We start from the raw sequence: 24,212 nt of genomic DNA on the forward strand, positions 1-24,212 counted from the left end.
CGCCTGGTTGAAGGTCGCACCGTTTTTCTTGCTCTGGTGCTTATTAATGTGAGGTTTATTCGTCAATCGATACCTTCGCGATGCTATTCACAAGGCTGCTGGGCTTCGCAGCCGTCGCGAGTGCGGCATGGTCGGGGAACCTGAACTACCGGTCACCATCGCACCGTAATCATCAAGGAAATCGTCGCCAACGTTCCGTCGCTAACGATTAAGCAGACCACCCGGGGCTGGGGATCGCTATCCATAAAGTTGTGAAGCGATCAGATATATCGAGCCCATTCGATCCGGCGAAGTTAAACTTCACCCATGGCGTTGCCTCTGGCGATCCATACCCGGAGAGTATCATCCTCTGGACAAGGGTTGCTCCGACGATGGATAATGACAAGTCCAACGTCACAGTCACCGGATTTGTGCCGCTCTATAATCATGATACGGATGAATATGTCGCCTTGTCCAAGTCGCCTGTCTGCGTTGACTGGGCGGTGTACGTGGACAAGGAGTTGCGCCGCGCAGTGACCCATGGCACAGCGTACACGAGCTCCGACATTGATTATACCGTCAAAGTTGAAGCAGACGGACTCAGCCCATATACGACATACCATTACCAGTTCGCAGTGTGCGGATCAAGTAATTCCTCACCAGTTGGGCGCTTTAAAACAACCCCACGGAAGGACGACAAGGTAAATTCTGGGTCAATTGCAGTCTTTTCATGCGCCAACCACCCCTTCGGGTTCTTCAATGCCTACGGGAACGTTGCGCGAAAAGATTCGGTTGACTGGGTCGTCCATCTTGGAGACTATGTGTATGAATATAAAGAGGGCGACTATGGCTGGGGATGGGCAATAGGCCGAGCCCACCAGCCCAATAAGGAGGCATACTCTCTGTACGATTACCGTCGCCGGTATGTCGTTCCTTATCTCACCAGTCTCTTGGCTTCTAACGTGTTAGACACGCTCAATACAAGTCCGACCTAGATCTCCAGCATAATCACCGGCAGTTTGCCTGGATTCCCGTCTGGGATGATCATGAGGTTGGGGACAATCAATATCGCGATGGCTCCTCCTTACTCAATAATACCGAGGACTCCTTCATCAAAGATGGCGGAGTCAGCGTCGACCAGCGCAAGATGAACGCCGTGCGAGCATACTTTGAGTGGATGCCTATACGTCAAGTCGACATGGACGACAACCTTCGGATTTGGAGGTCGTTCTCGATTGGCTCACTGTTCGATCTGATCATGCTTGATACGAGGCAATATGACCGATCAATCACCGATCTGTGAGTACATGCCAAACATGTGGCACTGATGGAGCCTAATGGAAACAGGTACTGGAACACGGACTACGTGCATGCAATTTCCAATGACGCTGGCAGGAGCTTGATGGGATCAAGGCAGGAAAACTGGTTCTATAACCAGTTAATCAAGTCGAACAAGCGCGGTGCTATCTGGAGAATCATTGGCAGCCAACTCGGTAATTGCCCGCCTAAGGACGCGCCAGAAAGCTCTGACAAACGATAGTCTTTTCCCGGTTGAATGCGAGCCTAGCTCTAGGACCTGAGAACCCATTCAACTACGACGGATGGGATGGGTATGTGTCGAACAGAAACCGAACCTTCAACGTGTAAGCACTCATACCCGTCTGGGATCGTTTCTATGCTAACGCGCGAAGTCTATACGAGAACAACATCGGCAACAATATCATGCTCGCGGGCGACATCCACTCTACCTTCGTGAGCGACTTGAACTGGTATGGCAATAAGCCGTACAACCCAGAGACCGGCGAAGGGTCAATCGGTGTTGAGTTTGGAGGCTCTGCAGTTACCAGTCCTAGCCCGTTAGGCCCGAATCTTACGTATGAAAGGGATCTGTTTTTGATCGATGGATTTATTCTGACGACCTGCAGCTTTGCCCAAGGCCAGTTCGCAAGCGAATGGGTTGTCGGCAATAATCCAACCTTGCAGTTCAGCGACATTTATTATCGAGGGTACTATGAGTTGCATATCACGGTATGCCCCCTAGATTTGCTTTCCGAAATGCGGATGCACCAGTCAAATACTAACTACCTTCATAGCATCAAGAAGTCAACGCCAAATATTTCGGCATGCCCTCCATTTTAACTCGCAACCCGTACGAAGTTCCTTTCGCCAACTTCACCGTTAAGAACGGCGAGAACAAGCTCAGCCGACCACTAAGCGGCGGAACGGTTTTCAATGGTGCACTGAAGAACAAGCAGACAACGCAGACCAACATGACGCACAATACCGAGGACAATTCCTGGTTCATCTCAAACTGATGCGGCTTCATGGTGCTATAGAATTTAGTATTGGTGAATGCGAACGAAGACTAATTAATAGGTAGAGCGATTAATGCTTAATGCAAATAATGACTTACATATTGTGCGGACAATATCATATTGACATGATAGACAGTCACTAAGAACGCTGAAGGTCGCTACCGCTCATCTTCCGATAGCGGCATGGAAGACATTAAAAACTAAACATGAAGAACCCAAATCATCACATCCCAAGGTATCATATCCCAGATTATCATATCCCATTTCCATACAGCTATAGCCACATCATCAAAATCGCTGGAATCAGAATGAATGCCCCCAACGCAACCCAACTCCTCATAACCGACCGACCCAACACTCAAGCCTACACAGGATACTGGTCCGAATCCACCATTACCTCTACCACCACCACCAGTCGAAACAGCGGTGAATCCGGATGTCGTGCGGCTAGCGAGACTAGAAAGGGATGTCGCGGAAGTGGGAGCCGACCAGGTGAGTGATGCCGATATGTCTGCGAAACTTCTCTCTGCTGCGGCCAATGACATGGCTTGAACGGTAATTGTGGTGGTTAAGGTGTCCCTGCTTGAGGTGACGGTCGATGCGGAGAGGGAAATCACGTAGGTCCAGTAGTAGGAGTAATACCACCTATCCCACCGTTAGCAGACTGTTCTAGCACCTCAGGCGCATCACAGCGCGGAGAGAACTACATACCATGTATAATACGTGGTGTAAGGCCTCAACTGCGTCGTCGTCACTCCATTCTCGCCGACGTACGCGGTACGTGCAACACACTATCCGGTTGCTGGACGCGAGGCGCACGCAGATTTTGCCCGGGTTACAGTTCCGTCCGTCCGAGCAGCAATCCCCATCGTTCGGGTAGCAGGTACCGGTGCTGCGGCAGGACCAGCCGTCGGGGCAAGGGGAACCGGGGCAGCAGACGCCGCCGGGGGGGAGGCAGTAGCCGTACTGGCAACATCGGTCGGTGCTGGGGCAGCAGCCGCTGAGGGCTGAGGTCGTTAGTTCATGCTGGAGGAACCGAGGGAAGGGAGAAAAGTTGAGAAAAGGCGATGATTGGAATTTGAGGGGACATACTGGCGCAGTATCCGTAGCCAGACGGGCAAGTTCGTTGACGCGGTTCAAGGCGCTGTAATGAACGACCCCAGAGATCCTGCTCTGGCATCGAGTCGTTCGACCATCGTGAATCGGGTGCGAAGTCTGCGATTCCCGCGTCTCGTTTTGCGATGTCGACAGGATGCAGCGGGATGAATGATAGGTCCCGCGCATCTAATTGACTGGACACTACCGAGCTCCACTGGAAAAGGATTGATAGAAGCGAGTTCGCTAGCATCTTTGGGATAGAGACTTGTGACCATTTCAAAATAAGACGAGACTCAGAGAACGCGTTGAAATGATGCGATGGACTAGCTATAATGCAAATCCTCATGAACGACAAGAAAATCGTCAAACCTTTCTACCTCTTCATAATTGCGGCGGCTGGAGATACTTTATCCAACGCCCTCAGCCTTGTGGAAATTCCTCCCCGGTGTATTGACTGCGCTAATTATGAGGAGCTTCGCGATGCGACGCAAGATCCGCATCCACAGATGCAGAAAACTGGATAAACGGATGCCACCTTCACACCAACGTGCAACTTGCAACTGCATGATCACAAATGCTTCTCAGCTTCACTGTAATGAGAATGCTGTCTGCCTCGCGCCACGACGCCACCTGCCCTTGGCAGCCGTTCGAATGGTTTCTCCGCCTTTTCCTGCGCAATTGTGAGTTGTTAGGAGAGGTGAGCCAAGAACGAGGAAGTAACAGTTGGTCGAGAGAAATACGAGGTTGGTAAAATAGTGAAAGAACATGAAGATGGGAACTTTGATATCCAGGTGCTATGCCACTGGTGCATGGGATTGTCCGACTCCCGATCTCTGCCAAATTGCGGGGCGAGTTGGGGGACGAACTTCTGGTCTAATCTGATTCACCAATCATTGATATTGATGTTTAATGCCTAGATTCTGTAGTGCAGTGCCAGACTTCCAGTCCGGAGTACTCCAAGCGGGGATGAATGACACCAACGCCGAGTGCAACAGTCCATAGCGTTCAGCGTTAATCTTGATGGCAGAGCGACGCGAATTCGAATGGTCCCTTGGACATCTCTCCTCCTGACATCCAATGCCTCTCGCCTCGATCCGTCCGAGCCAGCGATTCTGATATAAGACATAGCACCGTCATTGGGCACTTCATTTCAAGGATTTCAAATTCGATTCGTTAGAGGTATCCAGGCATCGTATCAGCTCGCGCTATGCAAAATGTATCCCACGGTTGCCTCTCCGTTCGCCGAGTATGCGGGTATACATGCACAAGGTAAAAAAACATACAGAAAGAGCAAGGAAAACTGATCAGGTATAGCTCTAAGAAACGTAAGGGTCTATTCGCGATGCGGTGAGATCGAACACTAGTAAACTTTCTATCGTTGCGTTGGTGTGATTGAATGGTGCCAAGGATGGAGAATTCGATTGATGAGGATTCGTGGCCGACAAAGTCGATATTGACGGTCATTTCTTGCTCCACTTGAGACATCCAAACACCAGTTGTCCGCCGACCACATTAAATCATCCGCTTGGCCCTCGCGTAGAGCAATCCTGAGATCACGAACGCCATGATAATCCCCAGGATCCCAAAGAACCACCCCAAGGTCCCGACCCCTTCCGGCTGCCCCGGCACCCTTACATTCATCCCAAACAGGCCAGTCACGATGTTCAACGGAACGATGATCGTCGCCAGCACCGTGACCTTGCTCAGGTTCTCGTTCACTCGGTTGCCCTGCGTCAAGCTGTCCAGCGAAATCTGCGCGATGTAGTTCGAGTGGCTGCGGCCCAGGATCTTCTCGAAGTGCGTCAGGTTGCTCATCATCGTCACCACGTGGTCCTGGATGTCGCTGAGGTACATCCCCACGTCGCCGCGGGGCGCCACCGCGTATTGGTCGTTGCACCGCTTGGCGAACCCCTTGATCACGTCCGCTTTCCCGCCGAGGAGTCGGATGAGCGACATAACTTTCTTGCGGCAGTCGCCGATGGCGCGTAACATCTCGCGGCCGTCGTCTTCACGGACGATCAGCACCTCGTCTTCGATGCGGTCGGTCTCGACCTCGATTTCGTGGATGACGGGGGCGAAGGAGTCGACGATGTCGTCGATGAGGGCGTAGCAAACCCAGTCGGAGCCGAGTTGGAGGTAATCGCGTAGCTTGCTGATGCGGGAGCGGACATTGCTGGCGTGCGGATTGGCGGTGTAACTAAAGGTCAGCAGGCCCTCGCGGAAGACCACGGCGTAGATGTTGACGGGCTCCATGTACTCCTCGGACTCCTTGTCGAGCGAGAAAAACGAGCGGAAGGCTAGGAAGTAGTACGCCCGAAACAGCTCGACCTTCTCGCGAGATTCTTGCGTGACAATGTCCTCTCGCGTCAAGGGATGGACCCCGAAGGCTTTACAGATGGCATGCACAGCATCCCTGGGTGGGTTCAGCATGTCGAGCCAGTACACTCCACCAGTCTGGAGGGGGGGCTCGAAAAGGTCGATCACACGCTCGCCCTCAGCAAGGAGACCGCCGAATGTTGAAGCGTGGATCGTGTCATCGGACTCGGAACTAAACAAGGTGAACCGGGAAGCTGGAGCAATGGTCGCTGGCACGGCATGCGGCTGCGCAGGGGTAGGCTGGTCGACTTCCGAGTCGGAGACGATTTTCTCCTCAATCTCGCCTCCGGTGGATCCACCACGTGTTGTCTGGCGCTCAAGAAGATTTGCCTCTGCTTGGGCTGCTTGGCGAGCTGCCTCAGCGCGGCGTTCTTCCTCTTCTTGGGCTGCTTCGACGATATACTCCTCGAGCTCTTCATAATCAATTCGGAAAGTTTTCCCAACATCCTCCTGCGGATAGCAGACATCCTCCTCGATGGAACTGCGAACAGATTCTTCGTCATCGTTTCCGCGAGGGATTGTCCCATTACCCTCCTCAACGCTATGTCCGTCGGTAAACGTTGCCTTGCGGCGGTGAGAAGCGCCAGAAATAGATCGCTGGATCTCAAGTTCTTGATCAGGCGCAATCTGGCTGGTGATGGTACCAGTCCGCTCGCGACGACGGGGATCAGCGAATGCGTTCACTGAGTTGGGAGGAGACTCAGAGAGGGTTGTTGCGGAGCTCCGACGGGATGGAATTGAAGCCGTTCCTCCTTGCTCACGCGGAGTGCGCCTGAAGGTGCCACGGCGGGTCATTCGAGGGCTCACTGGCGAGTTCCAATCCATTAAAACACCGTGTCCACTTTGTCCATCGTCGATGATCGCCTGTTCATTTAGCCCAGCTACCCCGAGGTGTGACGCATCGGCGAAGAGTTCAGGACGTTCGAGCCGAAGACTAGCGAGGGTACCACGGCGAGTGGTTTGGAATGGAGCACTGCCACTCGCTGGGGGAGGATCGATTCGCGGGAGTGAGGACGGCTGACGTCGATGATCATCTAGTTCAGAAACAGGAGTGCTGTATCGGGTCGTGTCGAACCTCTCGGTACGCGGTGAGTCCGACATCTTGTCTGTCTAATATCGTGATCTACGACCACAAAGAGTCAACGTTGTTTGTGTCGGGGATTGAGCGCGGATGCATACCTAAGCCTTGATGTGGCCAAACTATCAACTCTTCTTTCTACGTCTTCCTCAACCGAATATGGTCGATAATTCGACTGGTCGTCGGTGAGCCGCTATGGGCGCGCTCACCTCGTAAAGACGGTCAACTTGTACGATTGGCTTCGCGTAGGGAACACACCCTACACTCAGCCTTGGGGAAAGGATTCCGTGCACGTATTTGTGCCTCCTCAATTATTCACCAACCACGCACCTCACCGGTCCATCAACGGTCACGGCCGTTCAATGCTGCGGCAGTGAATGAACTTCGGTTCTTCAGCGCAAGCTAGGGAGGCAGAATGTCGCCTCCAAATACCCAGCTTGTTGGGCCGAGTAGAGGACGGATGAAGGAGAACTTGGAGAGAATGATGCCCGCCAACTTGATGGTTATCGAGGATTAGACGCTGAGGGCGCCAAGTCGCTGGTAATCGATGAAGGGAGGTTCGGGAGAGACTTTTCTCGATGTGCGCGCAGTAGCGAAGCCGTATCGCTTCTCGACTATCGGATTGGAGTTTGACAATGGGATAATGATGTGGATGCCGAAAAAAGGCGGCAAGTGTCAGGTATTCGCCCTATCCTGCAGTGTGGGATGGTTTGCTGCAATAGACCATAGAATTCGATGGATTTTCCACAATTGAAATTGCCCTCAAGGACTGGGTGTCTGGTGAATGGAAGAATTCGGGAGGAATAAAAGAACAGACGATGCCCGGGACATGGAGTGATGGGATTGTCGGCTTTCTTGGAGTCAGGTGCGAGGTTGAAAAACCTCGATGCTTATTGGTCCGGTTCAATTTCGGGTAAATCTTTTGGAAATTTTGCACTTAACCGGAATATGCCGTGATTACCTAAACTCCACCTAGATTGATATTACGATATCTGGATTGGGATGGAGTATCCTGCAATCTGCATCAATATCAAGTTGGTTTTTTGATTACATTTGGAAGGCTAGACCCTTGAAGCGACTCAGATACTAATAATACGATTTTGGTGCCATCTAATTGCCGGTTTCCGACTTTTCGAACCCTCTCCTATCGACGGCTGAGTGCTGACAACTTGCATTAGGAAGATGACAACAATATTCATTACATGCATATCCAATCATGACCCTGTCGAAGTCGGAAATCGCGCCTGTCAGATCATTTATTGGGTCGAAAGTACGATTATCAATTGGGCAATATCCTATGGGCTGAAAAGTTCGAGAATCAGCAGCATCCCACAAACCGGGTGTCAAGTGCTAGTCGGGTGCGCGGTTGCACAAAGAGATACACTCAGCAGGTGCCAGGGCGAACGTGAGCCTAGGATTCGAAGAGAACCAAGATCACCCTAAGTTAGAGAGATGACCCTTGACGTTTAGATTCCTATTCGTGAGATGCGTTGAGATCGCCTAACAATGATCAGTAGCCCAGGATCCATTTCGGAACGCTTGATGCTCCACCCAAGAACCAAATCCCACGCAGAGAGAGAAGGTACGAATGGTATTGAAATTTGAAACCATCCTCTCCGTACCTATGCAGCATATGTCTGCTAGAGGACACGCGCATAAAATTCATAGCCTGGACAGGCTAAGTTTCGTGCCGCCACCAAGGACCATCTCACCCATTACTCCAAAATGGTCACTTGCCCACTCCAACGCGTCCTGCTCCCGCATCTGCTTCACAATCTCCGGGTCCTCCACTTTCACGCCCATTCCAATCCTCCGGAATGACCTCGGCGTCACATCGCCACAATAGAGGATCTTGTCCATCCGGCTTGAACCAAACCTTTGTTTCATCCACTCAGGCACCTGGATTCCCCAGGTATATCCATCATCTGAATCCTCTCGGCCACCGAACTCGAGATAGACGTCTTTCAATCCGTTCTCGGAGTGCAGCGTCCTATCGAACGGCTCGATGGCGTTCAGATCGCCAGCCAGCACCGCCGCAAGGACATTGGGCTTCTGCATCCATTCCGCCGCGTCTTGTAGCTGCCCGGGTCGCACGGGAGGATCTGCCACCAGGGATTCTAGATGCGTGTTACAGAGGCGCACCGCATGGCCTGCAGGGGAACCATCGTCGCTCGATACGCCGATGTCGACGAAGAGACCGTCTCTTTCGAACTTGGTCACCCATGGGACGCGAAACACGGTCTGAATCTGGAGACGGCGGTCAACCAGCGTAGTCGTACCATAATACGGACTTTGCCAATTGCTATTGCTGGCGTCGGTCATGTAGAACCGCGACTGGATCCATGGAGTAGATTGGAGTTGCTGGATATCGGAGCTGTCCATCTCTTGGAAAAAGATGACAGCTAGACTATCGCCGATGGTTGATAACAGTGCTTCGAGATGATCAATCGCGACGTGCATTCGTGGTTCACCAAAGGGGACCAGGACGTCAATATTCCAAGATAGCAAATAAAACGACGAGAACCGAGATCCAGCTTCAAGGTGGGGAGTATTAACGACTTCCCTCCAGGCATTGTCTAGGAATCGGTAATACGGCTGAAGTCTAGGCTTGTACGCTTCTGGATCGCCGCGGGTTGGTGGTGGTTCAGCCATTTTAGCGGCGAGCATAGCTTGCATCTCTTTCGTATCCATTTTCGAAGTTAATGATTTTGACACGGGTAGAATTCTATGAATCGATTGCAGAAGACAAGTGAAATGTAGAGGAACGGTGGTGGAACCGGCAATGGGTTGATATCTAAGATGGATGCTGGCGACAGCTGCCCTATTTATAGATAACTACTGCTTTCGGTTACTTTCAAGATGCTATGCTTCCACCTCGGAAACGACGGACATGGGGTGTAATATGCCTCACTTAATGCTTAGATTTTTGCGCGTTGGCAAATGAGATTTGTACATAGCAGCTCGATTTTGGAATATTAATTGCCAGATGTAACTTCCCTGTGCGATGGAAACCACACCGTGCTTGAACAACTTGGACTGATCATTATCTCATGCTCGATATCATCTCTTCATCATGCCAGTGACATTAGTTGTGTACATAGCGCAGGAGAGCTCAGTCTGCCGCGCTTCTCCAACAGTCACCATCGTAACTAATCGAAGTCAAAATAATGGTCGTGATTACAGCTATAATCCTCATCTTCAAATGTCACCGAGCGACCAGTCAGAATCTGACTCTACAACTTATTCTGTCCCCTGGACCATCCATCCAAGGTTCTCTATTGTGCTTCTGATATAAGCACTTGGATGCCCCTCGTACATGACGATAACAATCTCTCGGAGGGACAAAATGGCTCGAAGGTGAGAATCGACAAGCGCTAACGCCTCAACAACAAAACTCGGATTGTCAAGTTCAGCGAGCCAGCGTGTCGTTGAATATGAGCGGGAAATAGTGGTTGCTAGTGTGCGCAGGTTGGTACTGTCGCTTTGGATCCTCGCGAGGAAGCGAATGCTCCTCTCATCGAGTGCGACATTATGTTGATCAAGATCGTATAGATCAGGGAAATCGGTAGTGATATGCCGGATCTAGCTTGTATTGGTGCGGCCAATTTGATCAAAGAAAGCCACAAGCTGAAACCCGTTCGCGGTGAAGCAATTGTGGGCGTAGAGCAATGAGACGGCTTCGCGATAGATCGTCTTCTTCGCACGAAGGAGCTCCGGGGTCAGCGGTCGGTATGGTCGTCAGCATCGGTGGGCACAGGTCCAGGGATCGATAACGTCTCGGTCGATCAAAACTAGCATATATATTTTGTTGCGTAGTTCACCGGGGAGACAGAAGAAGTTGAAAGGCATATCAGTGGTCGTGAGGTTGATGCTTCATGAGATTCAGTCAACGCTGCTTCACAAGGCTGGATTGTCGAAATGTCGATATTGAGGATCGAGATGCGTTAACACAATGTTAGTTAGGTACGGAACCAGCAAAAGCTTTGTAGAGGTGCTGGAGGCACCAGCGGCCTAGCCACCTCACATCTTTCTTGGGAAGGTACTGGATGCTCTCGTCGCTATCCAGTTGATTCCTGATACCCACTGCACCTTCGTGCGAGGACTCTGCTGCACTCTGTGGCGGGTCGTGGCACACACTTTACCTCGACTGCTGCTTCTTCCCAAGCTGAAGGGAATACAATGGGCTTCCCCATCTCGATAGCCTGAGGTTTGGATTCTCAGACATAGACATCTTCCCGACTAGCTTGTCTTACACCGAAGGGGTTCAGACTCAACCCAAGTGAAACCATCAGGATTAGCTTCGCATCTAAGAAGAGGCTGCTGGTTCCGTCGCTTTTTACGGTTAAAGGGGCAAGGCAGCGTGGCCGTCTTCTCCAGCACCCTTTTCCATGTCGGCCTTTTCTTATCTTGACTTTCACCTACTATGTGCCGTTTTGAGGGCTCATAGTGTAAACCCTGTTAGGTAGAGTTAAGTACTTCATCTCAGGAGAACTGGCTAGTGACATTGGGATCACAAATACGCCACCTCAGAACCGTCGGTTCCGTCGTACCGCGGCTGGGAGTGGTATGTGCAAAGTCGTACTTGGCAACTTGAAGTTCTGTTGAATTCGCGTTGGAGAACCTGGGTACAGAACAACCTCACCACGGTGTTCTCTCGATCTTATGGATGTCTGGGCAACTGTATTGTGCGGACAGGACACTTATATGGGATGATCAATCTCGAAGTTCACCCATCTCATGAGATGTACCATAGCGGTGTTCTTCGTGAGGATGGACTCCATGCCAAAATCTGCGGCGGGAAGGCCTATCCGTACATATGTTAATCCAACTTGATCTGTTTAGGGTTGGTAACGTGTCTCTACTCCTCATTTTGAAAAGGCACAATAGTCGTGTGGCTAGGCTGTCAAGAGAGTGCTGGGTACTTGCAGTATTCGAGAGGAGAGTCTGGAAGAAAGGGTTCTTCAATATTTGACAGTTCGAGAACCTGGCTGGATAAAGTGAATGTCAATTTGGATAGGTTTGATGAAGTAGGAATGATGCCACCTATTTGCGATCTCGACTCGTATTTTAAAGTTGGCAGAGATACCTGTGGATGAACAGCAACGGAATCGAGCGGGGTGTTTTTAAGATAGATCACCGAATATCCATACCAGCCCCCTCTAAGAAAGGTTGGAAACCCAACGCGAAACCCAGAAACCTTGCCTCCACTGTTCAGGCCACTAAACAATACAAGACAGCTTGAATTGTAAGACCAACCGAGTTGTAATTACATGATCCCTCTTCAACAATGACGACGTTGAGCGGACTCTCTCGAATTCCCCGTGGACAAGGTTCGTCTCGCCATGCTCTCTGTTCGTCACGGAGTAGGAGAAATGGCCCCCGTCTAACATTGGCCACAGAGAAGCTTTCACAGGTGACATCTATAGTCGAGCAGTTGCAGAAGGATATTACGGAGAAGGCCTTCTCTATTTCTGGTATGTGACACTGCGACAAACGACTTCAAAGAGGATTGAGGTTGACATAACCTTAGAACAAACCAAGCTGCTAGAAGAGCTCAAGATCCTTGGAAGAGATCCTCAGAATGCGGATCCTATCTTCACGAAAGATGTAAGAGAGCCGATTATTCGGAGTCTCGCTGGGTGTTAACAGCGTCTTGAAGGGTATAACCCTGTTGGCAGCATATGGCTTCGAACGGAAGAACCAAGAGGCATTACGTTGTCTGGCAAATGCCATGTTCCTCAAACCCCAAGCCCGAAAGCTATTCCTAGACAAAGGCCTTGCCCCAACAGCGATAGGTCTCTTGAAGGTATGCTTCCTAGATGTGAGCCAAGGCTTCCCGATCCGTGGACTGACGTTTGTAGAGTCGTGACTTTGATGATCAGTTCCTCATTTCGAGGATCCTGTTCCTATTGACCTATGAATCGAAGACAGATTTCACGAGTTTGGACAAGGATGGGATACTCTCAGATGCCATTCCCACCGTACGTATGCACATATATTTCCAAACCCGGAATTCTACTAATGCGCTGAGTTGATAGGATCTGCGGCAGCATGCGCAAAGATACGCCGAGGTTGGCAGACAACCGTCCGATACGGCAATCGAAGAGATGGCGCTCTGCGAACTCCTAAAACTAACATTTAATCTCACCCACTTCCACCCCAGTTTCGTCCCGTCGTTATCGTCATCAATTCCTGACCTTTTCGACATCCTCAGATCCTTGCAGGGCTTGGATCCTCCGATGAAGCCTCCTGCAAATCTCGCTGTCAATGCCTTGTTGAATCTTGTAGGTGAGGGCAATGAAGATCAGAACAGCATTATCTTCCCAGAGGACTCTCCCTCGTTGAATTCTTCGACTCTGTTAGACCTGTTACAGCAGGTCACGGGTCCGCAGGATGCGAGCGGACTTGAAGATGTACTTCCATCACTTCTCACACTCCTTCGAAAGATCTACAAAATAGCCCCCGAATCTGTGAAACAGGATTTTCACACCTGGCTGCTCCCATCCGACTCCGAGAGAGATCAACCACTGGGAAGATCTGGCAGCCTGCCAGCCCGCCTGCTCCAACTATCCGCATCATCTCTTTCAGAGCAGACGCGGTTATCCATCTCCGCCATGCTCTTTGAGCTATCTGGAGAAGACGCTAGCCGGTTCATCAAGAACATTGGCTACGGCTATGCTGCTGGGTTCTTGCTGGCGCAGAAAATAGACGTCCCCGCGGAATTACTGGAGGCATCGGAGACCGAGGACGGCGATTCTGTGCCGATTAATCCAATCACGGGGCAACGGTTGGATGCGGAACCGGCGGTGGCGGGCCCGCCGATGACAGACGAAGAGAAGGAAAGAGAAGCCGAGCGACTCTTTGTGCTCTTCGAAAGGTATGGATTGGTGTCACTCGGGTATGCGTATAGACTAACAAATGTTCTAGGCTGAGGCAGACGGGTGTGGTCGATGTGAGGAATCCGGTAGCGCAAGCGCTGGAGGAGGGCCGGTTTGAGGAATTAGAGTGATGGTTTACCACAAAAACGGTAATATCAAAGGAAATGCTGGGGCTAGTGCAAAACGCCAATATCCAGGAGTTCGGCAGATGAGACGGGTCTATCTCAAGGAGCATAGGGCTGAGGAGTTGAGTGGCGCCTTCGGGAAATGAGTTTGAATATCCTAGGCAATGAGATGATACACGATGCATGTTATTCATTATGCTATGTCTATTTGATGCGGATCAATCATCCCCCATAGCAATAATGTGTACGTTGAGGTTCTACCATAGTAAGAAGCTAATAGAATCTGGTAGTTAACCTGGGATGATATTGCCAAGAAATTGGTGATAGGGACAGTAAACATCTCGGTATCGGACATCAAGGTTCATCTAGCACCATTGCAACAAAACGATACAAACTCCTATGTACATATTATTCCTTGCTGTTACTTAATTCCCAAAGTCACTAAAGCGCATATATCCGTCTCCTTTCTCTATGGACAGATGAGCCTCCGCGAGGGTGGAGAAACGTCCTGCAACAGGTTGCAGCGACGGAAACGTGATGTGAGCATGTATGAACACCTTAACACACATATCCTGATTGCTAACAATTGTTCCTATCGCCTTAGAGCCTTGAGTTGTGCCCGATACGATTTCACATTTCGCTCGAACTCCCTCGTTTACCGTCGGATATAAAAGGTACACCTCCGTCATGCCCGCCTTCAACCAGTTAGACCCTACGAAACACACCAGAGCTATGGACAATCTAACTTTCGGGCAGTGTGTCAGGGAGGTGGTGGCTAGGAGGGAGGAAATTAGGGAAACCTGTGAACGGCATAGGGGTCGCGTCCAGAGACTCGGCCAGTTGATGCTCGATACCCACGAGGAAATCCGTATAGCAGAAACCCGAAATCTTATTTTCACGAAGAACCACAGGCAGCCGGATATGGCTCCCACTCAGCCTTCTATGTCGGAGGATGAGGACCCGGAAATTGAAGCGGAATATGAACGGTGTTCGCGACAATCTGCGATCATCAACACCCAAGGGTTCCCCGACAAACTTGTGAAGCTGCTACAGGATTCGGAGAAGGCAGAACGATATCAAAAGGCTCTGTGGAAGCCTAATGAGGAGCGAAGTCAAGTTCTACAATACCTGGTCCGAAGGTAAACCGGTTTGCGTTGCTTGTCTCCAACTCCCGCTGACGGTCGTGTAGATACATTTGGCAGATTCGATACGGCTGTCGCAACAAGCAATGCAAGAACCCACACTGCTTCTCCTCAAACCGACCTACTCCCACCGAACCCCCCATCCGGCGACCTACTTTCTACACTGCACGCATGATGGCGTATACCCTTGCTACTCGAGATAGACCGCTGGACGATCTATGCGGGGACCCTCCCTCAATCCAGGTCAAGGACTTGACGAAGGACTTCAACATCGACCCCGCCGATATGGACGCTTTCTTACACGAATGGTTTCGACTGCCCTGGTCAGCTCCATCTGCAGCAGAATCAGAACAGCGGCCCTTCGAGGTGCAGATGAACAAGTTCCACCCGGTAATTGATGGCCAGGATCTCAAGACGGCGACCCAAAATCATCCCGAGATGCTTTATTTCGGATCGTCCAAACCGCGGCAGACAAGAATGATGTTCAAAGCGTACATCGAACGCATTTGCCAAGATCGGAGGGATCGAAAGTCTCTTGTACAGAATCTTCTGGGATCTTGTACTAGCCGAGCGTTCGAAGTATTGGACCCTTCTTTCACCCATCTGGACGGATTCAGCACGCCGTGTTTTATTCCCCCCCACTCTGATCAACAGGCTGAACCAGCACCGCGAATCGAATCACCAGCGTCGGTAGAAACGGGAAAGACGGAGCCAGACCCACAACCGCAGAAACTCGAGCGTCGGACGAGCCTCCCTCTTGAAGGCCATGTAGCACCTAAATTGCGACCACCTCCAGGCCTGGAGAAGTTACCTAAGAAGCAGGACAAGGAGTCTTCTCGTCGAGGTAAAGAGAGACGGAAATCGAGTCATGGGAGTCAAGTTGTTCCAACGACGATTCCAACGGATGATGCGCCGATTGAAGGTCTTACAGAAACGAGCAAAGCGATCTCTCCCACCCATGCTTTGTCCGATTCGCCCTTGAAGCATAAAAGCATCCGAACGGAGGAACACCCTCGAAATAAATCGCAATGGAACGGGCCACCAGAAGGCGCCGAAGCTTTGGCAGAGGCATCATCAAGCAGATCCAAAAATCCTGCTCACCCACACCCTCTTGGCTCGGACCCCAAATCATCGAAGAGTATTTTAAGGAATGCTCCCGGATTGATTGTCTTTACTGGACCGTCCCTGGTCGCCGTCCGAGACGAGCTACTTAAGGCGGACTACAACGACTTTCTCATGCTTCCCGCTCAGAGTCTCGAGGAGGGTCTGGAGCCGTACTGGTTTCGGTTCCCGAACCCAACCAGGAAACCAGAAATGGCTCTTAACACCGTCAACCATGCACTACAGGCGTCTCTGAGTTCTTGGCCCACCTTGCTCAAATGCTTCCGCGAAAGTCCCGGTGTAGACTCGGTCTATAAGACGCCAAATAAATGTTCCCTGAGTTACTTCAGAGCCGTCGAGAAAGCCAACTGCTTCTCCATGTGGCCCTCACTCAATGGATCTCTCATCTTGGACTCCCTCTGGCATCCTCTTCGGGCGTTATATAACCCTCCTTCCGAGTTGTCAGCGCAAGGCCAACGTAGCCCAAAATTGCGAGCTCAGAGTAGAAGCTCTTCGTTTTCGGCTCAGCCATCACCACAAACGGCGACAAGACCACCACGTTCAAACGTTCCGTCTGGGCGGTATCTTACAGACGAGGAGGCCGCACATATCATCATGGTCTGCCTACAGGCAATGTTTGGGCGCGGTGGCATCATGCAGACGTGGCTCGGAAACAAATATTTCTACGAGGGACGGGCTCTGGGAAGAACTTATGCTGTCGACTCCGTGCAGGGTAAATCGCCCGATATAGGCTATATTGATGAAATCGACCATGAGCCCACGAGAAGGTTGTTCCGTGCGGTTGTTCGGGCACTTGGCGTTAGGCGTTGCTTTGACGAGATTGCAAAGACGACGGGCAAGTCCGAGGCAACCCCTGCCCGATCACCAAATCCCCTTGAGATTGAAGAGGAAGTGCACAGCCATTGCAAAGTTTTGAAGCTCATACTTGAGTACTTCGTCGTCGGAAAAAAAGACCTCCGCAAGATTCCTTGCCAGGACGGGGTGCTTTTGGTGGCGAAGGCCAGCCCATCGGCCAGAAGACATATTGCTTACGTCTATACATTCATCGACATGCTGCAGTCGATCATCTTGTATGAATGGGACGGAAAAGCCGAACTTCATCGATGGTCGCCGGTTGGCGCGGCTATTGACATTCTCGCGGACATTTACAAAGACCGCGATCTCTGGGGCATCCCAGCGGAACGGTTTGCGATGCAGTATATCCCCAATCGCCTTGATCCCATCTCAACACCTCTCTCCTACATTTCCTGGAACCGCACACCCAATACCTCGCATCTCCTTTCGTTTCCGTTCCTCTTCCCTAAACCTATCATCACGGCTTACTTCCGCACTGTCACCTTTTCCAGTCTCTCTAATGCCTATAACGCCGCCACATACACAAAAAACCTCTTCGAGAAATGGGGCCACGAAGTATCCCACGAATCCGACTTTCCTGATGCGCACGAAAATCGTCAAGACTATCTCGAAAGCCGCATGAGTCGAGCGATGACTCGGATGCTCTACCTCGACTGCAAGCGAGGAACCGTCCTCCAGGACGCATTCACCCAGCTCTGGGGCCGCGAATTGCGGGAGCTGAAACGACCGTTAAAAGTGCAGCTCGGTTTCGGTGAAGGCGAAGAGGGCCTCGATCATGGTGGCGTCAGTCAGGAGTTCTTTGGTGTCGTCTTCGGCCCCGCATTCGTTGAGGATGCCGGTCTCTTCGTGACCGATAAACGATCACAGATGACCTACTTCCGGCCACTGTCGCCTGCTTCTCTGGACCATTTCGAATTGGTCGGGCTCCTCGTCGGTCTCGCTCTGTACAATGGCTGCACGATTCCCATCAATTTCCCGCAGGCGGTATATAGAAAACTCCTCGGACAGCCGGTTGACCGCATTGAACATATCAAAGATGGATGGCAAGAGTTGGCTCAGGGTTTCGAGCAGCTTCTCTTGTGGGGCAGCCGCCCCGGTCAGGAGGAGGATGTCAGCGAAGTGTTCATGCGGGAGTATATATACACCTTTGACTGCATTTCGGGTCCGGTCGACGTCGACATGAATGCAATTGACAGAGACAAAGTTTGGCCTGATCTACTGAAAGAAGCGACTGAGAGTGTAGCGATCATGGTCGATAACTCCAACCGCAAGCGGTACGTACAGGATTACATTTACTGGATGATCCACAAGAGCGTGGAACCGGCGTACGAGGCTTTTGAGGACGGATTCTACACCGTCATCGACAGACGCGCGGTTTCGGTAAGTCGACCTTCTACCCCCCGCAGTCTTGTTGAATGCAGCTGACCTCCTTGCAGATGCTCTCTCCAGAACACCTGGCCGTCCTGATGGCAGGCCACTCCAACCTGTCGGCAATCGGCCTCTACCGCGCCGCCACCTACGAAGAGGGCTACTCCCGCTACCACCAAACGATCCTCGACTTCTGGCAGATCGTGATGGCCTTTGACGAGAAGAAGCTGCGACGGCTGCTGGAGTTCGTCACCGCGTGCGACCGCGTGCCGGTGAACGGCATCGAAGACGTGGCATTTTGCATTGTCCGGAACGGAAGCGACTCGGACCGCATCCCGCAGAGCATGACGTGCTATGGGAAGTTGTTGCTGCCGCAGTATGACTCGAAGGCGAAGTTGAACGAGAAGTTGAACGTGGCGTTGGAGAATAGTCTTGGGTTTGGTGCGGCGTAATGGAAACAATTCCTGTGGGCAGTTATGGTAAGGATGATTATGATGTGTTTCATTGTTACTTGTTACGATCACGGTAGAGTACAGTAGACGATCTGGTATGCAGCGAATTGTGTCAACCTCATCTCAGTGGTTTTGTTAGGTATTGGGATATGCCTACAGAGGCTGGACTGGAGTTTTCAAAAATGATATATCCACAATTAGACTCAAGGGTCAACAGTTAGATGTACAAGTGATCATTTTTAAACTACCTATCTTATATCCCTGATTTGCTCTCATGCCCGTTTCTTTTGGATTTTCTCTTTTGTTTTGACGTGCAATGCGCACACTTCTACCGTTACTGATTTTTGGGAGATTTTCTGTTTCATTTTGATGGACTCATGCCAACCACCGGGGTACTGATTTTTTGGGATTTTCTCTTTTCTAGTATGATGTGGATTCGACCCTGGGGTTCCCATTCCGACTGCTCTACTCGTTTGGTTGTAGGCCAAACAGAATCAGGAAAGAGAACATCGAAGTTGGAGTCAAGCTGCCGTCCATTGCAGCTGCCCAAGTATGAAGGTGTGCTAGGATCAGGGTATTGAACAGGCCCAAGAGTGACACTTGCCGTCCGCGGCATGGATATTACATACCCGAAGACTCCAGCAACACAGAAAAGTGGGAAGTAGAGAGGAAACACTTGAGTAGAGAAGCGGATGAAGCGGTCGGGCATGAGGCATATTTTTGGGGGGGTTTTCTCATATGCTGTTATCGCCATCATATGAGGAACAGGTGGATTATCCTGTACTGGAAAGGTTGTTTTGGAGGATTTTGGACGTGTCGGAAAAGTATGGGGAATCTGCTCACGCTTTGGATGAAGGCTTGCATAACAGCTTCCCACGCCACTGCAGTAGGATTGTGAGCAAGCTTTGTGCCAAGCAACCAATCTCTGAATGGAGCTGGTAAATTTGGTTGGATTTTGGGATATCCTCTTTTGGTTTTGATGCGCCGAAAACAATGAGCCTTTCGGCCAGTGTTTTGGAGGCAGTTTTCTATGTTTGTGAAGGAATTCGAGTATTGGCAGGCTATACCCTCGGGAAGGCCGAAAACAACGGGATTGATGTTGAATTCTCTGCCTGCACGTTGGGCTCCCGATTTGTTTTGATGCTGGTTCGTTGTCCTTGGGTCTCGTTAGGTAATGTGGTCTGGAATATCTTGGAGTGAGACTGAATGCCTTGGCTGGGGGTTACCTGCATTCTAGCAACCCGCGTTTCTTCTTCGTCTGAATATGACCCATCGTCGAGCCCGCCGAGACTCCCAATCAGTCATCGTGTGAGCTCACTTCTACCCGGTCAGATCCACGAGATCGATGAGGAGCAGGGCCCTTCACTCGAGAAGGAATACATCGAGCCTTCTAGTGCTTCACTTGTTGTATGAGATGCCATTTCAGCCTCGTCGACACCGCCCACACCGTCGTGAATATTCTCATGTCCCCGACGGAAATGATTGATGTGGAGCACCGGCGGTGTCTCTGGCGACCACGGGGCCGTGAAACGTGCAAGTGCCGCAGGGCTGAGCCAAGAATGATCAGCTGGCGAGGGGGTAGACTGAGTGCTGAGAGCCGCTTTGTCGTCCTCGTCATCGGAGTTGCTTGGATGTTTTCCATCCCGAGCACGACTTGTCCCATGGCTGACCTGGCTCTCCGTGACCACCGAATCTCCGTTACCGAACTCCCCCACACCCAATTCGAAACGCCGAAGCGCCGCGGGGCTGAGGCCGACAGAACCCACCCGCCGTGACGGACAAGGTCGAGGAGACACCAAGTTGGCTTCCCAGCCGTGAGTCCGCTCAACTACCGATTCGATTGTTGCCATGCCATCGTTAACATCTTGGTCTGTTTGAAAATTACCTGTGGCGGCAGCATCTCGGTTCAGCAACATCTGGGTGAGAAATGATACGGTTCCTCGAACGCTTTGGTTATCCTTCATGAGCGCCTCAACGGTTTTGTTGTGATGGGCAATGATTTCGCTGAGCAGGGCAACGGATTCCTTGAGCTGGGTAATGAGAGTTTCCATTCCGATGGGTCCATCGGTCGTTTGTTCAAATGGGTCATCAAGGTTTCCTGATCGCGGTCGAAGCCGGAGTTCTCTACCTTTGGGGACGTTCCGAAGGAATTCTTGCTGGGTGCGAAGAGAAGTTTGACGAGGATCCGATCCGGCCAAGGCCAGGCCGAGAGCTAAACAGTTAGTCAGCTAAGTTATTACCATCAGGCTGGAGAAGTCACATACAGTTAGATGAATTGGTCGCACCCAAGTTCTCGCTGTTACGTCCCTTGGGAGTGGGCGATGATTGAAGCGATTGACCAATCAGGTTCTGGAGGCCTTCACGGAAGCCAGCGGAGTGCTGAAGATTGGAACTGGTCTGACGACAAGTTAGATAGAGTGTTAATTATCTGTGCTGTTGCATGCGATGACATACCTGCACAGCCGTGGAGACTTGGTGCCTATCATGCACAGCCGGTGCATTGGATGGCGCCACGGTAAACACCGCTGGCAGCTTCTTGCCCGTCTCCGTAACTTGGTTCGGAGACCGGGCACGCGGCCTGCGTCCACCCATTCTGAGAGTCGAATGCCGCGCCGAAGCTACTAGCCTATTTGTGGCGCTCCAAGGCTATCTCCAGACAATGAGGCGCAGGACACTGGGCGTGCAAGTCAAAATGGCAGAACGGTGAACGAGAGGGACGATGATTGAGAGAGTTTGAGTGCACGGAGACAGTGAGGGAACTGATGTTGGATGCCTGTTGCAAGATCAGTATTGGTGACGCGAGAGGATAGGAGCGGGGAGAGATTAACCTGACAATTCGCACTGTGTTATTTGTTTTGATTATTGAGTCAATTTTGGATACAGTGAATGTTTGTGTGAGTGGCCCATACGTCCTCTCTAGGCAACGATCGAGTCCTGAGAAGTGAGTGTGAAACCAGGCACGGTTGGAACGCTCGCAGTTCCCAACAGACTTTGGCGCAAACTAGAAGAGGTGTGTAGAAGAGACTGTGGGAGTCAACAGGTCAGATGAATGAACGAATTCTTAGACTGGAAGGACTTCCTGCCTAAGAAATGGGCGTGATGAACGTGGCTCTTGAGTCGAGAGGTTGGGGTAGACCTGCCGGGACGCCGGACATCGACAAGGATATTGATGCGGAATGAAAAAGGGAGTAGCGCTAGTTGGGAAATCCTCAGGACAGAAGTTTTAGTGTTTTTTAGATATTTTTGTGTTTTGAAGCTAAGTGTGGGAAGGAAGAAAGAAAGTGCAAGGAGGAAGGACGAAGGGAGATCTAAACAATAGAAGGTAGGCGGGTCCATAGCAACAATCATCATCGTCAACATGGATTCCACCATCATCCACCAGATTCGGTGAATGAGACCGTGGTGGAAGCGGTGAATTCACCAATTCACTGCTCTGGTCCCCCATATCTTAACACGATTGTCATCTCGGGGGGAGGGTCCTTCCTATATGCCATTTTGTTCTCCAAGATGAATCATCATGAGAGTCATGTCGGAGCCTAGCTTTGAGACAACTGATCACTGATGGCTGCAGCCTCGTCTTTTGGGTCAAACTTATTGCTTCATCATGAGTGGCCCATGAAATATCAAGGCAACGGTGAGTGGGTTGCCCTGTAAGATTTGTCCAAGCTGACATCTGGAGCAGCTCCTCTGAATCACTGCTGAATCAGGTATGCCGAGATTGTATGCTCATCACACATGTAGATTGAGCACACGGCAGCCTGTAGGGCACAAGAACTAGGACTGATGCTTTTCAGTCATCTGGAGTTATATCCAACTGACATGCAGACCTCAGGACTAGGGGCTTGACAGCGACTCATATCCCACTCATCGTGGCTTGTCCCTCCGCAGCGAAGAAGGCAGGCAGCTGCGGAGTCGGGAATTCCTTATTTCGGGAAGTCAAGCACATCGATCCTCCTTTTTCAATGACTAGATAACCGAGTATCGTACTGAGCCGTGGGCGAAAATGATCCGACATCCAGTCATGTACCCTTGAGACCAAAGCAATGATTGTCCACTGCTTCATGTTGCGGTTTGCTCCTCTCCGACAAAAACCGCCAAGCCCGCAAAGGCATCCGTCAGAGCTCTTGAACAGTACTCAGAAATGTCATATCCCCCAGCACGGTACGTCTGACTCGTTCGCGCCGTATCGAGGAAATCCCAAGCATAATGGCCCTTGAGCACGAAATATTCATGCTCGACAGTAACCTCACCGAAAGGCTCAAACGGCTTCTCCGGCTCGGGCCGGGCACGTCTTCGTAGGCCTTTAAACTGCAACCCAGTACCCGCCGAATCGCTGGTGTCCATCTCGTCGCCCGTCCCAACTCTCCGCGCCGTGCTCTTCTTGAGAAGCGTCCGCCGTCCTTGCCGCGCTATCTCGTCCGCGTTGCCTTCGCCTCTCGCAAGCTGGTTGATCACGTCAAGTCGGCCCTCCGCCCGTTCCCGCCGCTCTTCCTCGGCTTCGCGCAAGGCAGCCTCGCGTCGTAGCCGAGCATGTTCTTTCTCTGCGGCTTCCTGTGCTTGAAGCGACTGGGTCTCCTGAGACGCGAGGACTTCGTTCTCGCGGATGGCAGCTTTGTTCGCTTCCTCGTAGGCTTTCAGCTTCTTCTCGGTGGCGTCGACGTCAATCTTATGGATTAGATTGAAGGTGAGGTCCTCGACTTCGTTGAGGTAGTTGTTGTAGTCCAGCAACGAATCGAACTCGTCTTCTCGGCGGTTGAAGACCTTGGCGACGCGTTTGCGGACGTCGACCTCCCGCTCAATCTGGATGTCTTCGAATGTCTGCGGTCGGAATCGCTGCCTCCGAAGCGTGCGGTTGCAGCCAGCGACGGGGCAGACGCGTGGACCAGAGCTGAAGAGGCGGTCGACGCAGGATTCGCACATTTTGTGATAGCATTCCGGGTTCACTAGGAACCGCATGTTCCGGTTGAGGTACCGAGATGATTTGCAGACAGGACATTGGTCTACATAACATTTAGCTTGAGATATATGAATGAGACTTCTTGGACACTCACCCTCATCTGATATCTCCTTCGGTGCCCCATTTTTCAGAGACAACCGGGACATCTTGCACAGAAGGATAAATCACTTCCCGCTGCGTAATTTCGGCGTCAGGGAAGGTCGTAGGAGTTCTGAATCTGGAGACATTAAGAACGGTAGGAGGAGTGTCATGGACCTTACGATGATGTTCAGTTGGATGTCAAGATGTGGCGTTCACTTCTGATAGCGGGAAGAATAATCAGATCTAATTGGACGAGGGGACGGGAGGTGTGGCGCAATCTAGAGCAGGGGTCCGCTTGCTAATTCAGCCCTATGAAATCTGGGACATTTCTGAGTTCTGACTTCAAATCAAATTCCGCTCTTCCACTCTCTAACATTTATTTCCTA

General features: G+C 51.2%; 9 protein-coding genes across 9 annotated transcripts; 4 read left to right on the forward strand and 5 right to left on the reverse strand.

Moving 5' to 3' along the window:
• Positions 1–80: 80 nt before the first annotated feature.
• P152DRAFT_474327 (uncharacterized protein) lies at positions 81–2,294 on the forward strand (the record flags this gene model as incomplete). Its single annotated transcript, XM_033681314.1, has 8 exons — positions 81–165; positions 217–901; positions 949–1,278; positions 1,327–1,472; positions 1,520–1,622; positions 1,671–1,853; positions 1,905–2,007; positions 2,073–2,294. 8 exons carry the CDS (start codon positions 81–83, stop codon positions 2,292–2,294), a joined length of 1,857 nt encoding a protein of 618 aa, XP_033533732.1.
• Positions 2,295–2,434: 140 nt separating this feature from the next.
• P152DRAFT_46282 (uncharacterized protein) lies at positions 2,435–3,852 on the reverse strand. Its single transcript, XM_033680418.1, has 3 exons — positions 3,387–3,852; positions 3,006–3,301; positions 2,435–2,939 (listed from the first exon to the last, which is right to left on the reverse strand). Exons 1-3 carry the CDS (start codon positions 3,736–3,738, stop codon positions 2,751–2,753), a joined length of 837 nt encoding a protein of 278 aa, XP_033533733.1. The 5' UTR covers positions 3,739–3,852; the 3' UTR covers positions 2,435–2,750.
• An 859-nt stretch (positions 3,853–4,711) lies between these two features.
• Positions 4,712–7,192, reverse strand: P152DRAFT_46286 (cora-domain-containing protein). The gene is made up of 2 exons (XM_033680428.1): positions 6,948–7,192; positions 4,712–6,891 (listed from the first exon to the last, which is right to left on the reverse strand). The coding sequence occupies exon 2, from the start codon at positions 6,867–6,869 to the stop codon at positions 4,905–4,907; it is 1,965 nt and encodes a 654-aa protein (XP_033533734.1). The 5' UTR covers positions 6,870–6,891; positions 6,948–7,192; the 3' UTR covers positions 4,712–4,904.
• Positions 7,193–8,246: 1,054 nt separating this feature from the next.
• On the reverse strand, positions 8,247–9,620 carry P152DRAFT_459059 (uncharacterized protein). Its single transcript, XM_033679604.1, has one exon. It carries the CDS (start codon positions 9,535–9,537, stop codon positions 8,509–8,511), a length of 1,029 nt encoding a protein of 342 aa, XP_033533735.1. The 5' UTR covers positions 9,538–9,620; the 3' UTR covers positions 8,247–8,508.
• Positions 9,621–12,019: 2,399 nt separating this feature from the next.
• Positions 12,020–14,079, forward strand: P152DRAFT_459060 (uncharacterized protein). The gene is made up of 7 exons (XM_033679605.1): positions 12,020–12,176; positions 12,246–12,320; positions 12,377–12,453; positions 12,506–12,652; positions 12,708–12,827; positions 12,885–13,723; positions 13,774–14,079. The coding sequence occupies exons 1-7, from the start codon at positions 12,134–12,136 to the stop codon at positions 13,853–13,855; spliced, it is 1,383 nt and encodes a 460-aa protein (XP_033533736.1). The 5' UTR covers positions 12,020–12,133; the 3' UTR covers positions 13,856–14,079.
• Positions 14,080–14,409: 330 nt separating this feature from the next.
• Positions 14,410–15,077, forward strand: P152DRAFT_46499 (uncharacterized protein). The gene has a single exon (XM_033680600.1). It carries the CDS (start codon positions 14,537–14,539, stop codon positions 14,990–14,992), a length of 456 nt encoding a protein of 151 aa, XP_033533737.1. The 5' UTR covers positions 14,410–14,536; the 3' UTR covers positions 14,993–15,077.
• A 1,228-nt stretch (positions 15,078–16,305) lies between these two features.
• Positions 16,306–18,788, forward strand: P152DRAFT_397929 (uncharacterized protein; the record flags this gene model as incomplete). Its single annotated transcript, XM_033676433.1, has 2 exons — positions 16,306–18,348; positions 18,405–18,788. 2 exons carry the CDS (start codon positions 16,306–16,308, stop codon positions 18,786–18,788), a joined length of 2,427 nt encoding a protein of 808 aa, XP_033533738.1.
• Positions 18,789–20,083: 1,295 nt separating this feature from the next.
• P152DRAFT_46489 (uncharacterized protein) lies at positions 20,084–21,628 on the reverse strand. The gene is made up of 4 exons (XM_033680595.1): positions 21,617–21,628; positions 21,243–21,561; positions 21,053–21,185; positions 20,084–21,000 (listed from the first exon to the last, which is right to left on the reverse strand). Exons 2-4 carry the CDS (start codon positions 21,378–21,380, stop codon positions 20,117–20,119), a joined length of 1,155 nt encoding a protein of 384 aa, XP_033533739.1. The 5' UTR covers positions 21,381–21,561; positions 21,617–21,628; the 3' UTR covers positions 20,084–20,116.
• A 1,219-nt stretch (positions 21,629–22,847) lies between these two features.
• P152DRAFT_466892 (CDK-activating kinase assembly factor) lies at positions 22,848–23,891 on the reverse strand (the record flags this gene model as incomplete). Its single annotated transcript, XM_033680727.1, has 2 exons — positions 22,848–23,788; positions 23,840–23,891. The coding sequence occupies 2 exons, from the start codon at positions 23,889–23,891 to the stop codon at positions 22,848–22,850; spliced, it is 993 nt and encodes a 330-aa protein (XP_033533740.1).
• Positions 23,892–24,212: the final 321 nt, after the last annotated feature.

This window comes from Eremomyces bilateralis (assembly GCF_010015585.1).
Source record: "Eremomyces bilateralis CBS 781.70 unplaced genomic scaffold P152scaffold_11, whole genome shotgun sequence".
NCBI classification, from domain to species: domain Eukaryota; kingdom Fungi; phylum Ascomycota; class Dothideomycetes; order Eremomycetales; family Eremomycetaceae; genus Eremomyces; species Eremomyces bilateralis.

Coding starts and splice junctions, on each gene's coding strand:
- P152DRAFT_459059 (XM_033679604.1), bottom strand. CDS start 9,537: ATGGATACGAAAGAGATGCAAGCTATGCTCGCCGCTAAAATGGCTGAA.
- P152DRAFT_46282 (XM_033680418.1), bottom strand. CDS start 3,738: ATGAGGATTTGCATTATAGCTAGTCCATCGCATCATTTCAACGCGTTC. Junction 3,302..3,386: donor TGGCTACGGATACTGCGCCA/GTATGTCCCCTC, acceptor TAACGACCTCAG/CCCTCAGCGGCTGCTGCCCC. Junction 2,940..3,005: donor TACACCACGTATTATACATG/GTATGTAGTTCT, acceptor ACGGTGGGATAG/GTGGTATTACTCCTACTACT.
- P152DRAFT_46489 (XM_033680595.1), bottom strand. CDS start 21,380: ATGGGTGGACGCAGGCCGCGTGCCCGGTCTCCGAACCAAGTTACGGAG. Junction 21,186..21,242: donor AAGTCTCCACGGCTGTGCAG/GTATGTCATCGC, acceptor ACTTGTCGTCAG/ACCAGTTCCAATCTTCAGCA. Junction 21,001..21,052: donor TGCGACCAATTCATCTAACT/GTATGTGACTTC, acceptor CTAACTGTTTAG/CTCTCGGCCTGGCCTTGGCC.
- P152DRAFT_459060 (XM_033679605.1), top strand. CDS start 12,134: ATGACGACGTTGAGCGGACTCTCTCGAATTCCCCGTGGACAAG. Junction 12,321..12,376: donor GAAGGCCTTCTCTATTTCTG/GTATGTGACACT, acceptor ACATAACCTTAG/AACAAACCAAGCTGCTAGAA. Junction 13,724..13,773: donor CTCTTTGTGCTCTTCGAAAG/GTATGGATTGGT, acceptor CAAATGTTCTAG/GCTGAGGCAGACGGGTGTGG.
- P152DRAFT_46286 (XM_033680428.1), bottom strand. CDS start 6,869: ATGTCGGACTCACCGCGTACCGAGAGGTTCGACACGACCCGATACAGC.
- P152DRAFT_46499 (XM_033680600.1), top strand. CDS start 14,537: ATGCCCGCCTTCAACCAGTTAGACCCTACGAAACACACCAGAGCTATG.